Source organism: Podarcis muralis, chromosome 9 (assembly GCF_964188315.1).
Source record: "Podarcis muralis chromosome 9, rPodMur119.hap1.1, whole genome shotgun sequence".
NCBI lineage: Eukaryota > Metazoa > Chordata > Lepidosauria > Squamata > Lacertidae > Podarcis > Podarcis muralis.
This window is the reverse complement of record NC_135663.1, coordinates 46849620-46864115: the sequence shown is the minus strand read 5'-3', so window position 1 is coordinate 46864115 and position 14496 is coordinate 46849620. Positions and strand designations below refer to the sequence as shown.

General features: G+C 48.3%; 1 protein-coding gene and 1 long non-coding RNA gene across 3 annotated transcripts; one reads left to right on the top strand and one right to left on the bottom strand.

The window, feature by feature from the left end:
* LOC114604130 (uncharacterized) lies at positions 1-7234 on the bottom strand. Its single transcript, XR_003708223.2, has 4 exons — positions 7106-7234; positions 6246-6311; positions 2754-2908; positions 1-978 (listed from the first exon to the last, which is right to left on the bottom strand). It is a non-coding gene; the product is annotated as an uncharacterized LOC114604130 (long non-coding RNA).
* Positions 7235-7362: 128 nt separating this feature from the next.
* Positions 7363-13256, top strand: HAND2 (heart and neural crest derivatives expressed 2). 2 transcript variants are annotated; one of them, XR_003708222.2, is made up of 3 exons: positions 7363-8623; positions 12422-12770; positions 12875-13256. XR_003708222.2 is itself a non-coding variant. In XM_028743974.2 (2 exons), exons 1-2 carry the CDS (start codon positions 8042-8044, stop codon positions 12518-12520), a joined length of 681 nt encoding a protein of 226 aa, XP_028599807.1. In that variant the 5' UTR covers positions 7363-8041; the 3' UTR covers positions 12521-13256. The 2 variants fall into 2 exon arrangements, 1 of the variants encoding a protein (XP_028599807.1); XM_028743974.2 differs by having other exon boundaries at positions 12422-13256.
* Positions 13257-14496: the final 1240 nt, after the last annotated feature.

The window sequence follows — 14496 nt, the reverse complement described above, 5'->3', positions numbered from 1 at the left end:
TCACAGAGATATGTTTATTTTTATCTTTACCTTTAAATATGCCCAAGACAAATTATAAAATGTGCGGGGGGGGCGACGACATTACAGTAGAGATGAGAAAGAACCCGTGCAAATAACAACTGTTTAAATATAGTGTCCATATTTGTTGTATATAGGGGGGCAGGAAGAGAGAGATATAAAAGCGAAAGTCACCCTAGCAAGACTTCTCTTAGAGATTCTTCAGCAGGGCAGAAATTTCTGCCCATAGTGCATTTCAAACAGGACTTGAGATCGGAGCTGGGTCCCTCGCATCTTAAATCTGCGGCGAGCTTGGGCACTCCTTCATACATTCAAATAGTTCTCTAGTTTGTCGATTAATAACATTGGGGAATGGCTTAAGAACCTAGGAGCGTTCCAGTGCCTCGATGGCGCGTCGAACAAGCCAGCGCTGACACTTTATTGATACCACCCACCCACAAACAAGTATTTTCTACTCCCCTAGTCGATTTGTGTAACTGGAACTGCTGGGGTGGGGGCGGGAGGGAAGAGGAGGGGGAGATGCAGCCCGCCAGATGTCAGCTGGCCTTCAAGACTCCCGGATTTCTGCATAAATTAATAATCTGAAGAAAAAGAAGGTTTGGCGGAAAGATGATACAGGCCTCTGCGAATAAACCTGTCAAGCTGTAGCCTGACCCCCCTAAAACACAATCAAGCTTGCTTGCCAGTGTTTCCTCATGACTTCAGTGAAACTTGTTTCTGTGGCGTTTTAAGCCAACCGTTTCTCCTGGCTTGCCTCTAATCGGTTTAATAGGAGGAGATGCAAACCACAAACCCGCTGGAGTCACAGGACGGCCTTTAAATCCATCCAGCCCCTCTGGTCGAGCTGGGAAGCAGACTGTTCCGTTGCCATTCTCGCTGCCCCGACCCGCGAATGACTCGAAGTCCGTCTGCAGTAAAAGGGAATCCAAAGAAGCTGGGAGTGACACGAATGGAGCGCATCTGAGAGAAGAGCGGGATATAAATATGCAGCTATAAGAAATATGTCAGCATTATTATCTTTCCCTATAAGGATTCTCTGTCTGTCTGTCTGTCTGTCTGTCTGTCTGTCTGTCTCTCTCTCTCTGTCTCTCTCTCTCTCTCTCTCTCTCTCTCTCTCTCTCTCTCTCTCTCTCTCCATGAACGTGGCGAATTCTGATGAAGGAGGTAAAGGCAATGATTTGCCTCCATTGAAAATCGTGGGGTGCAGCTCCCAGGAAAGGGGACGAGGAAGAATTGCTATTGCAATACAAGGGCGAGGTTGAAAACATGCAAACAAACAAACAACACATCATGTGATGACAGCTGGTGGGGGGGGGTGAAAGAGGAAGGGCGCACGACCTCAGGTGCCACCTTGCAAATATTTACTACTCCTTGGCCTTACTATGGCTGAGCTATTGCTGAGTTGAAACTTTGGCAGAACCCGCTCGCAAGACCCACCAGCTAATGTAAGGAGGAGCAACTGGTTTCAAAGGCGATTAATACTGTACACCCAGGACTTGGTTTTATTTCACTGCGATTTACTTCCAGGTGAACCAACCTGTTCGGGGTTAGGCTGTAAAGAGCACAGGGCAGCCGGATCCTAAACACAGGTTTTGATTGGGATACGAAAAGTCACTACGGTTTAGAATCCCAATTTGGGTAGGAACGAACGAGAGGGAGGCGGGAGAGAAAGTGGCGGTTGTCTTCTAAAGAAAACTGTTTAGCATCCGCGCCTTATTCGGGTTATAAATGCAGGGTTGTTTGGGAGAAAGAAAGAAAGAAAGAAAGAAAGAAAGAAAGAAAGAAAGAGCAGGACAACATCACGTGCCGAAGTGTGTAGATTAGAACGAGGGCCACACGATGCCTGGTTTGGAGAGGTTGCAATTCTTATTGGGGACCGTCTTGTCGCCTGGTGTATCTGCTGTTTTCACCGGGAGCCCAAAGAAGCTGTTTAGTAGTACAAGTCAGTGACTGCAGTCCTACGGACGCTTATATTTTGGAGCAAGTCCCATTCATCCTGTTGTTATTTGATTGTATTTGGGAGCGGCTTTAGAGGCGGAGGAGCCAATACGGGGGAACAAAAACTGGCACAGAAGTAAATCTCAGAATTTGTTTCCGAGTCAGTATGAATCAGATCCCCGTGCTTGCAGAGGGGTGTTTTGTTTTTTAATCTTAGGGGGAGAGCGCTCTTGTATTACCCATCAAAACTACAACTGAACAGCTTACATTATATTCCTGTTTTCCTCCATTCGCTTGGCTACGTGACTTTAGAACTCATTTTTAAGTGGCAGTTTAAAAGCCGTTTGCCGGCTCCTTCGTTGTTAATAAGTTGGGAGGGGGACGAATAAAAACTAACTCTTAAAACACAAAAAGCGTTTTGTTTTCGATTCCCTTCAGTTAGTCTTTGAGGCTCCTTTGGTATGAGTTTTGCAAGCGAAAACAAATGCCTGCAAAAGAGTACACCTCTCCCCGCCCCCCTCTGATACAGACGAGCATAATATAAGCACATATTTTCCCCTACTTGGGTTCATTTTTAAAAGCAAAAGGGGAAGTTAGAAGGCAGGGGAAATAATTTGGCTCCCAAGAAATAAATGTGTGGCTTGAAAGCACGTGGACCGAAAGGGTCCCAACGCAGCCATCTAGCCGGTTCCGCCTATGTCACCTGTCCAGCGCCTTGCGCACGGGGGACTCTTGTCCGCGTCCACGAGGCGGAGCCCTCCCGGCACCCGTAGTTCAGGACCCTCTCCGGGACATACCTTGACCTGCGATTCAGTGACATACACTTTGCTGAACTGCGCCCTCCCTCGGACTTGCAGAATATCCACTCCACGGTGCTCCAGTTCCGCCCAGGCTGCTTTTACTTTTCCACACCAGTTTGAGAAGGCTCAGGCCAGAAGGACAACGAAGCTCCCTTGAAAGGCAACAAAGAAGCAGTTATGAATGTATTGCTGGGACTAGAATCCGGCAAAGCGAGCAACCTCATTTCTTTCTTCTTCTTCTTTTCCTTCCCTCCTCTTTATCCTCCAGATCAGCATCCGCGCATTTCCTCGTAGCCATCCTCCTAGTTTATAATTTTCTCTTCCCTTTATACCTTTGCTCGTCCACCTTTCCTTTTCTCCCCTTCCTGCTTCGCAATCCATAACTCTGAACATCCTCCATCTGTGTCTCCGTTTATTTATTTATCCTGCATCCCAGGAAGCAGAAATATTGGAACTGAAACCGGTTGGGATCCATCCTCCTAAACACGTCTAATCCGCAATAAAGCGTTTAGAATCCTGCTCTAATTCGACTGAATCCCACAACCGCTCTCCTGCAAACCATCATTTACTTAAGCAACCTATAACTGTGCAGATTTTCAGTCTGAGCTAATAATATATACTACTATCACCGAACGTGAGCTCCTGTCTGTTTTACAGTTTATAAGCAGCACCAATATTTGGAAATAATCATAAAACCTCTCGAAGAAAAAGAAATCAGTGCTGCATTGTAGTGGAGTTCAGTGCGCATTTCTACGAAGTCACACCTTTAGGATTTGAGTGGAAAAGAAAGCGCATACAATTTTCATTAGCATTATTTGTAGGGTGTGTATCTGTGTGAGGCAGGGAGAGTGTGCATGCCGGTGTGTGGAGAAGATTTCAAAGGAGACTATGGAAAAGGAAAATAAGTGATCCTGCGCAGGCTGCGTCGGCCTGGCGGTTTGGGGTAAATAAATAAAGCCACAACTTCTGAGAACCGCAGGACGCTGCATCCTATTGGCGCGCTTTGCAAATCAAGAAGTGGCGCTTTAAAGGCCGCGGTTTGGGCGTCTAGATAAGGGAAGCCGCTCCCTCCCACCCCAAATGGCATTCCTTAAACGGTTTGCGGGCTGCTCTTCTGATCAGTATCTCAGGTGGCTCTGGTCGCATTTCGCTCTGCCGCTTGCTTGCCAAAGCTTTTTATCCCTGGAGATATTAGGGAACCAGCTGCAGCGGTTCACCACAGCCGCTCTTAAGTTTTTCAGGCTTGCGTTGGGGGCACGCCTGAGAGATGGCACGCCATTTATTTGCACTCGAAATTGTCTGCAAACAAATAGGTCCATTCAGCCTCTGCAAAGCCCACATTTCTGCACTGATTAATTAATGCGCGCGCGCACACGCATGCATCCAGCCACAACGCATCCAACTATTATTCAGATCTCCTCATAGCTTTTTCTGGAGCAATGAACTCTTGCTAAACTTTGGTGAACAGCCGGATCCGCAAACTCAAAACTGGATTGTGGTCCAAACAACTCAGATCCTAATCTAAAAGGATTTTGTTCTAGGAGGAAATGAGTCCCGCTGCCTATGTTCAAGGGATCTTATTTCCCAGTACGTGTGCACAGGATTGCTGCGTCAGAACACATAACGAAGCATATTCCTTGCAAACAAATCAATTGAGGCCAAATGCGGGATCACATTGCTTGGAGATCTGGGTGTTAATCGTCTTACAGTTCAATGTCTTGCATGTCTGCTCGGGAGCGAGTCACACTGAATTCCAAGGGCCTTGTTCCCAGATTAACTGTGGGCATAGGATTGCCACCAACATATGCCTGGACCTGAAAATCGGAATCGGGCCAAACGCTTGGATGCAACCGTGGTCCGGGTGAGGACTCGGATTTTCGCATCCTCGCTGCTCTCCTGACAGCCATACTTCACTGTAAGTGGGCGCGACCCAAGTCCCACCGAAAACCATGGCCCAATTTTCGTGTGACTGAATGGTTAGGATTGCACTCGGTGTTCTTCCCTGCGTTGTACATCACGGTTTCGAAAGAATAATAGCCAACCAAGAGAGCGCCCTTGATTGAGACAGGAACACGCCGCAATATACTGAAAACAGATCTGCACGTCCCATTATAACATTCATGTGGCTTATATTTCTGTTTGTTTCCATTATACTACCGCTATTTACTCTGCATATTTAATTCAGTTCTCCACTCCCGCACTGAGCTACACATACACACCCACGCCACCGGGATATACCGTGCACTTAGGTTTATTTCAGACGCACAGTATTCTGTTCGGAGCAAACGAGAGGAACGGTTTTAAAATTATGTAGGATCTCCCTGGTGTTAGGATCATCGCCGGCGGCAGACCGTTCCTGATACTCTCATGTTAAAAGTTCACAATCCTAGTCATAATCCAATTGTAAACCAGATTGCACTCCCATTTGAATAGAACAGGATCAGAGTATAAGACTTTGTTACTTTTCTTTTTTTTACCCTCAGCAAACAGTAAAGCTGCAAAACAGCAACCACGCCCTTTAATTCAATTTCCATTCATATTAAAGCCGAGGGCACGCTCCGGTCTAAGGTGTGCTATGCACTGCAATGCACCAGCTGAATGAAGTTCAATACCGCTGTCGCTGTGAGGATGCATGGCAGGGAGAACCTATAAGCCTTTCGCCACGGTGCTAGCATGCTTACTCGAGAGTAAGCTCCGCAGGGTTGTAATGAGGGTAATTCAAGTAAGGGCGCACGGGACCGCAGCCTTAATATTTTCCCTTCACTTTTGCCGTTCAGATTAGACTGTAACCAATAAACTGGAAGACAAGAGAAGCGACCTTGGAATGGATCCGCATCTCCATGTTTAATCTGCCCTTCCTTCTCTCAAAATATCAGGAACCCAAGAACACTTTCCCCCTCTGTGGGCCTTGTAAAAGCCTGCGATGTGCAAACAGTTAAGCCGATGTGCTCGGATTTGAGCCCATGGAAGCGACCACAAATAAAGAAATCGTATTTCCTTCCAAGGATTCTCCTGGATCGGTGATTTGTTGAACTCCGATTTTGGAACCGCGTCCTAATCTGCTCCAAATCCTACCAGTTCTCTTGCCAAGACTGGAAAGATTCTTTTGCCCAGCCAGTGAGTCTTCTCGGAGGAAGGAGACAGGGAATGTACTCAGATTCCTTTCTCCGAGCTACCAGTTTCTCTGTGAAATGCAGTTGGGGATCCTTTTTCCTGTTACAATGTGTTCGACATCTCCCAAGCACAAAAATCTATCCCTATATCTGTTGGCGTTGTGCCGGGCCTGCCTATTAAACATCTCTTTTAACAACTCCCTGCTCATAAGTGAAACCCCTTTTACTTTAAGTTTGCCTAGGCATTTCGATATAGATAGATATATTCAGTATTATGATTATTGGTGAAACAAGAGAAAGACAGGCAGATCTTTAAATTTTGGTGAAAGGAGAAAATAAGGTCACGACGTGCTGTTAAAAAGATTTGGTTACTTACCCAGTTGGGCTGGCTAAGTGAAGGGGAAGCTGAGTTCAGGCAGGGATTGTGTGAACGCCCAAACTCCTGAAATAAATTGATTCGGGTTCACATTGCTTTCTTTTGAAAAGTAATGTATTCCTTAAAATCTCTCTTGCACCCGACCCCCGTGCTTGGCCTTTTGGGCAACGGACTGTTTTGTACAGACAAGAAACAAATCCCCCCCGCTTTGCAATTGATTCGATCTAGTTTTTGCTTATTTAATTTTTGCCACGTGTATAGTGCGATTGACAACTCCAGATAAATCCTAAGCAAACCAGAAGTCTGCTGTAAAGTGAATTGCAGGAGGAAACTCATTAACAAGGTCCACTGCAATTGCATTTTACACTGTCAGAGAATTTCTCCTTGTTACACCGATTCCGATTACATTGTAGGTAGAAATGGATCTCATTGATTTTTTGGGGGGGGTACTTCCAAATGATAGCATACTGTGGCATTCATTAGGGGGGGGGGAATATTCTGAATGTCCCACACTACCCTAAAAAGAAATCCTGAAAAAAGTCCCAACAAACATTTGTAACTTCATAATCCATCACCTCACCGCTGCTGCTGTCACTACTCTGTGAGTAACACAGTCCCTATTGCAATATCATAAACAAGCATACAGTGATAGAAAATATACTCACATACGGGTGCATTATAATTAGAATAACATAATTATATTCCATGCAGAGTATATTCCAAACCTTGGAACCATAGAACACCTTAATTGAGATAATCAGCTATTTTAGTCCTTACATCTATCAGCCTGTCTATCTATTCCTCCATCTGGCTCTCCATATCATCAACCCAAATAAATGCATGCACGCCCGCATACTTACAGCGAAACGTTGTTAAACCCTCGCGTTAACCTCTGTTGATGCTTGGAGGGGGGGACCCTTTGCCTCGTTTGTTTTAATTATATTATGGATAGGAACCGCAGCCAATCCTAAAAGAGAAGCCGAACAATTAGCAGCGCGAAGATCAAAAAAAGTTTTATGGCCCGCAGAGGGAGGCCCCGCCTCCCGGCTGCCCGGATTGGCCCGGGGAGCCTCTGACGACATATATTAACCCGAGCTGCCCTAAACATGTAGCTGTACATGGAGATCGGCTGGGAAATTCGACCAGTGCCCTCAGCAGCTCCGAGACCGGGAAGCCTTTTTTGAGCCTTGATTTTTTTCCCCCTCCATCGTCGCCAGCACCACCATCTTCTTCATTCTCGTCCTCTTCCTCAGCTTCTCCATCGGGGCGAGGAAGAGCTGCGGATTTCCCTGGTGGGGCAGCTGCGAAGCAGCCAGCAAAGTGGATGGGAGCCGGTCAGATTTAACCGCAGGAGTCGCTTCCCGTCCAGGGAGGAGAAGGAACTGGACCCACTGGGCAAGCTGGGGGGGACATTCCAGCCAAGGGGAGGCTGTCGGAGGAAAATGCAGGTGTAAGTAAACATCCCCCCCCCCAAGTTGTATTCATATATATATTTAAAATCCCTCTAAGAAGACGCCACAGGAAAAGACAGCGAGGGAAACTCACCTCTTGGAGACGGGAGGGGACCCTCTTTTCAGGGGGGACCCTGCTCCCCTTTCTTGTCTTCCTTCGCCCCTTCAGCCCCAACCTCCCGGGCCGCATGAGTGCCGCGGGAGGCCCTGATCCTGCTGCCTCCAGGGGGCTCGGGGGGCTCTGCAGCTCTCCTCCGATGGCCACCAGCCTCTGCTGAGACGCTCTTCTCGGCAGCGCAGATCCAGGGACCGGATCGGGGGCGCGGGGCTCCCGGGGCCCCGGCGATGAGTCTGGTCGGGGGCTTCCCGCACCACCCCGTGGTCCACCATGAGGGCTACCCCTTCGCCGCCGCAGCAGCAGCCGCAGCCGCAGCCGCCGCCGCCAGCCGCTGCGGCCACGAGGAGAACCCCTACTTCCACGGCTGGTTGATCAGCAGCCACCCCTCGGAGATGTCTCCTCCCGACTACGGCATGGCGCTCTCCTACAGCCCCGAGTACGCCAACGGCGCGCCGGGCCTGGAGCCCCCCGCGCACTACGTGGGCGGCGTGGCCCCCCCGGGCAGCGGCGGCGGGCCGCCGGGTTTAGGGGGCGGCCCGCGGCCGGTCAAGCGGCGCGGCACGGCCAACCGCAAGGAGAGGCGCAGGACTCAGAGCATCAACAGCGCCTTCGCCGAGCTGCGCGAGTGCATCCCCAACGTGCCCGCCGACACCAAGCTGTCCAAGATCAAGACGCTGCGCCTGGCCACCAGCTACATCGCCTACCTCATGGACCTCCTGGCGAAGGACGACGCCAACGGCGAGGCCGAGGCCTTCAAGGCCGAGATCAAGAAGACCGACGTCAAGGAGGACAAGAGGAAGAAGGAGCTGGTCAGTACGGCCCCGGAGGGAGGGAAGGAGGGAGGGAGTGGGGAGGGAGCGCTGGAGCACAACCACACACACTGCCAAGCCCAGTCCCAAGAAGGACGCTCTTCTCCTGAGTGGGGAGCCGGGCCTTCTTTCCCCCAGAAGTAGCTGCTCTCCAAGTCTGCTTCCTTAGCAGTCAAGAACAGAGAGGCGGCCTCCTCCTCCTATTCCAGCGACTGTCGGAATGCAGTTTTCCTCGGCCCCATGGCCAATGGTCAAGGGTGTTGGGAATGAGAGGTGTAGCCCATCAAGCCATGGAGGACCACTGGTTTCCCGCCCCAGTGCTTTAGGGAAAGTGTGTCCAAAGAGGACTTCGTGGAGCCCCTGAAAAGCATAGCCCTGTGAAGTGCAAACACGTCTAGGATCGGGTTGTAAGGCTACGTCCCGAGAGAATGGAATGGAAAGGGAGATCTAAGCTTCTCGAAGGGGAGCAAAGCTCCATTGAAACCAGTAGGGTGTACCTAAGAACGCAGTTAGTTGCTTTGGGGAAAATCCCGTTAACGTGTGGAAGGGTTGCCTCCACCTTATTGTGGGGGAAAGGAGCGTCCCGTGTCCTTGCTTTCCATGGGATTTAATTTCCAAGGAAATATTCTGAGGGCAGCCTCTGCTAAAACTTTGGCTTGAGCTCCAAGTCCATTCATACCCAAGGAAGATCGCAGCTGCGAAGGTTGCTCTCTGGGCTGTGGGAAACCAACGTGTTGGACACGTGAAATACTTCCCTATCCTCTTCCAGATGGTATTACAGTAGGTAGGACCCGGCTCGTTTACAGGCTCCCCTCTCGCACACACGTTCTTTATTTGATAGGAAGGCTGTAAATCCGTAAATATGTGGAAGATTCCACGGAGGGAACGCGCAAGCGGGAGCCACTCCATCACTTTCCTTCCCCGACTTGAGAGGCCTTAGGGCAGGCATGGGGGGCTACAGCTCCCGGCAGCCTCAGCCAGCAGGGCCAAGGCTTTGTAGTTCAGCAGCATCGCGGGGCGAGGGGAGACACAAACTGGTTTAGAGAGATTGTTCTTCGCTATCCCATAGTAATCCTTCTTGGCCCTTCAAAACGTATGGAATGGGATGTTTCCCACTGGCTTCGCTGGAACATTGTTCTGACGCTCTAAATTTAAGGACCCCAGCCTTTATTGGGGGGGATTCCCGTAAACCCCATTCGTTTCACTTGAACCAGCCTCTTGAGTGATTTTAATTTCTGCAGCCTTGTTTAAGAAGCATAGGCAAAAGCTCCGCAAACCGGTTAAACTAGTAGGCTTTGGACTGAAGCTGTTTCAGAGGCCATCCCTAAACCCTTGACCCTAAACGCAGACTCCCTTCGAAAGTAAAGCCGCCGTGAAAACCGAAGGGACCATTTTCAAACGTATCCATTTGGAAACAAAGTCCAAAATCCACGTTAGGACAATGCCTTTCTTAAGGTAACCAAAATGTCACAAGACAAAATGTCACAAAATGTCACAATCAATGTCCCTTGATGCCAGGGACAAGTTCCTAGTCAGTTTCAATGCCAGCCTTTCGCTTTCACCCTCAGTTGCGGATCCGAGTGGAAATGTCCCGGCTCCGCTTTCTGAGCTGAACTCTAATCGGCTTGCTCTCCTAATCGACAAGTCGCTGATTTCAAGAGACTCTCCCTTATAGCAAATGGGATTGTCTTTAAATTAGTGAGTTGTGGATTGGAACTGATGAGTTGTGGATTGAGGCCCCAGCCAGCAAATCTCCTGAGAGAGCCTGCGGTTTAAAGAAACGTCGACAAAGACAGATCCCTTTGGGGAAAGAGTAGGGGACACACACACACACACACACACACACACACACACACACACACACACACACACAGATCAGTGGGGTTTCAGATGTGCTGTCCCAGGCAGCAGTCCAGCGGAGGGTTGTGTGTGTGTTTGGAACCCACTTCCTCATAAGGCTGCAATCTGCAAGTCATAGTAATATTGAACCCTTTAACTGGAGTTCCTGAGCTACGCGTTGATCGCACAGTAAGTCAGGAAGGTTCTATTTACTTTGATCCCATCAGGCAAATGTATTGCGGGGCGAGCTCCGCCTTCCACCAATAATTCAAAATATCATGCCCTCTTCCTTTCCTCCAAGAATTTAACCTATAGAATACGCCTAGTTAATCGCGAGCGGGAAGAGGAAACCGGTTACAATCACAAGTTTTCTGTTTTTCTTTAAATATAATCGGGAAGGGTTTTTTTTTTAAAAAAAAAAACCAGCAGTTGCTAAGGGACCAAGAGCTGGAAATTGAATCTCAACCCGGATTAGAATGGTTAAGGTTACAATCCTGAACAAAAACACTTGGGATGCATTTTTAAATAAAATAAAAATCCAAAGTAGACGCCATACATTTGCTGTGTTATCCTAAAGCTCTAGGAAACATCTTCCATTGAAATAGGTGGGATATCCAAATAATTGCATTTAGCACTCTGAACTGGCATTTTTTTTAAAAAAAGGTTTGAGTGCACAATATTCGAAAGAGAGGATCCCCCAAGGTGTGGTGGTGGGAGGATATTTCCAAGTATTTGGGGACTCGGATATTGCCCATATTACAATACTCAGCAGACCAGTACTCTCAGATCCTAAGCATGTCTATTTCACAAGAAAACCCGCGGTCGCTGCTTCCAGGTCTGCTCAGGGTCTAAGTTAACATGGGGGAGAGGCGAAGCTATACAGCACATCTCACACATTAATTCCTTAACTTGGGATACCGGGATGAGGGCATTCATTGCCTTGGAAGGGACTTTATTGGAAATACAGGAAGGCTACAAGCAGGCTCTGGTGACTGTCGTCTCCAAGAGGAATCCCTGGGTCTTATCCCTCCTTGTGACTTGGCCATTTATAACCAGTAAACATATGCAACACGTGTGTGTATAGGGGAATTTTAAATCTATTCGTTTTCCATTCAGTTGGAGAGAGAGAGAGAGAGAGAGTTATTGTGTAGACAGTATTGAGATGTGGAGGGAAGAATGATGAATGAGTAGATGCAAAGTCGTTTGTGGGGGCTGATTTATTTTGTAGGTTCAGTGTTTACTTAGACACATATCCCACAACCTCACAGGCCATTTGTCCAGCAACCTGAGATTCTGGGTACAGTAGCTTATACACTATTGGGCTGTTCAGTGAGCCGAAGGCCTTTTTTTTTTTTTTTTGCTTTGCTTTGCTTTAAAGTGTGTGTCCAACGCCTGCAAATATGAAAGTCTTTTATAGTTAAAATAAAGTTCATCCTATATTTGGAGAAACACTGTTCGCTCGCGTTTGGAGAGCGAGCCGATTCAGAAAACCGTTAAGCCGGAAAAATAAGCAGGCCACAACAAATACTATATTATAGATGAGGCTACAATTCAGTGCAAGCTTCGCTTGGGTGTAAACCCCCCAGAACTCCCAGGCCTTTAACTGAGTAGACGCGTGTTGGGTCGCCGTGGGAGCCGCTTTCCTTCCCAAGGGTTGCGCTTTTGCGCTGCATCCGGCTCCTCGGGCGATCCTATACACACAGCGGCTGCTCAGAAGGCTCAGGGAAGCCTAGCTGGGTTGTGTTAAGTGTGTGGATCTGATCCCTCCACGTTTTGCGAGAAAGCCCGTTTCAGAAGAAGAGCTTGCTCCGCTTGCTCCGAGGCCTCTCAGCAAACGGACCGAGGCTCCTTCTACGCCTCCCTCCTGCCAAAGAGGTGCGGGCGGGAGGAGGTTAACCCAGATAAAACGCAGGGAGATAATCTCTTTGTTTCTCTTCTCCGTCTCCTCTCCCGGAACAGAACGAGATCCTGAAAAGTACAGTGAGCAGCAACGACAAGAAGACGAAAGGCAGGACGGGCTGGCCGCAGCACGTGTGGGCTCTGGAGCTCAAGCAATGAGGCGCTCGCAGGACTGCAGGGAAGGAGCGCCCGAAGAAGCCTCGTCTTGCAGGGGGACTCTCTGCGCCTTCGAGAGAGCCGCTGCCGAGCTGAGGACTCGTTGTTGTTGTTGTTTTGGAATCGTCTGGTTTATTTATGTGCAATTTCCCTCCCCTAGTCTCGCCTTTAAAAAAAACCCAAAAAGAAACCCGCGGATCTTGGAAGAAAAGCATTCCGTATTTGAATATATGAAGAAGAAAACTCCGGCGTGGTAAGGGGGATAATGGCGTCTCCATAGTTTCTTGTTTTGTTTTTTCCCCCCTCCTTCCTCCTCTCTCCCCTTCATTGAATGTTATTTTTGCTTTATTTGTATAGAACACACGGGACAAAAAGAAAGAAAGAAATCTGGCAGGCATTAGGGTGTCATGTGAAGTGTATGTGTTTAATACTTGCCCCGTTGGGTCAACGTGTTGATGGCGATCTCAAAGCAGGAGCCCACCATTTCTGCGTCTTGGGCCGAGTCCGGGGCTTCCCAGGTTTGTCCTTTTCCCCATTGTGGTCGCTCAAAGAGCTGGGAGAGATTTTGCGACAGCTCTTTTGTCCAAGTGCACTTCGGTCCTTAAGGAAGCGAACCGAAAGTTAAAAATTAAAATAAAAGTAAAAACGAATCGTCCGTGGAGCTGAATTTAATAACGCAAAGGTGTAAACGCTGTACGTATTCAATAAACCACTGTGTGTGTGTTTTCTAAAACGAAAATGTTCGATGCCTTGAAATGTTTTTTTAACCCCTTTCCTTCCTGAGTTTTGCTATTGTCATCCTGGCCATTTACTTCCAAACGTTAGCTAGACAATAGCTAACGTTTGGAAGTAAATGGCCAGGATGACATATCAAGTTGAGCTCCTGTGGGCTGGTGTTGCCTGCGAAAGCCTCGTTGGAAGCGGTGACATTTACTTCCGAGTAAACGCGCGGCATAGGAATGGGGTAGTAAGCTTATGCCTTTTGTTTTGACCCCGGTGAAAGGGTAAAAGAGAAATATCAAAGGCGGGAGATATATATATTTTTTTCGAGACTTTGGCTGCGATCCTGACCACGTTTCCGCGGAAGTAAATTCCACCCGTGCTCAGGGGGCAGGGAAGCATTTACACTGGGCCAAATACTATTTTTCAGGTTGATATTTTTATAGTACTTTATATGGGCCGTAGTAGAGCACTAGATCAAGTCAGAAACAAATTTTGCTTTCTTTTCTCTGAGGAGTGAGAGAGGCTGTTTAGTTTTACTGAAGCTGTAATAAATTAGTGATTTCTAAAGGTGTTTGCTTGCGAATGGGGGAGGATACTGCGGACGGGAGCTAATCTGGATATTTATTTCGAGCTTATCGGAGCGAGCTGTTTTTCTCGGCGTATTGCTTTCAGAGGTGGCAACCGGCAGGGCGCTGTAGGGAGAGGTTTGTGCTGTGGAAGCGCCCTCGTGCTTTGGCTGGGGCCAGGCCAAAGATGGTTTAGGAAACCTCGGTATACCGTATAAGTGATTATGTAACTTGGAGCTTTATGTCAAGTATGAAACAGGGAGCAAGGCTAGGGATTTCGGAAAGGGGAGAAATGCAAGATTTACAGTGAGATACGGTGACCTGGATATTAACTTTGTGGTTCCCTAAAACTCTCCTGGGTTGCACTTTTCCTTCCAATTGACTGCAGCGAGTCCATTTATTTAAAGTGTGTGTGTGTGTGTGTGTGTGTGTGTGTGTGTATAAGTGTAATCCTACTCTGGCAAGGGCTTCCGAATTGGGCTCTGTAATGTTCTTAAGGGGAGCGAGGAAGAGAATAAAATGGGCTTGTGCTACCGAAACTTCTCTTGGGGTGGAAACGCCACCAGGCCGGGCAAACAGCCTTGAACCTCCTTGAAACTGACCAGGGCTAGAAACCGCCTCCATAAGGTGCCGCTGGCTTCTAACAACCCGAAGAAACGCTGGTGTCGCGAAATAGGAAAGCCCCGCCAT

Bases quoted from the DNA above. Each gene is read 5' to 3' on its own strand.
- HAND2 (XM_028743974.2), top strand. From the start codon at position 8,042: ATGAGTCTGGTCGGGGGCTTCCCGCACCACCCCGTGGTCCACCATGAG. The intron at 8,624-12,421 runs GTCAGTACGGCC...CTCCCGGAACAG, and splicing joins ACAAGAGGAAGAAGGAGCTG to AACGAGATCCTGAAAAGTAC.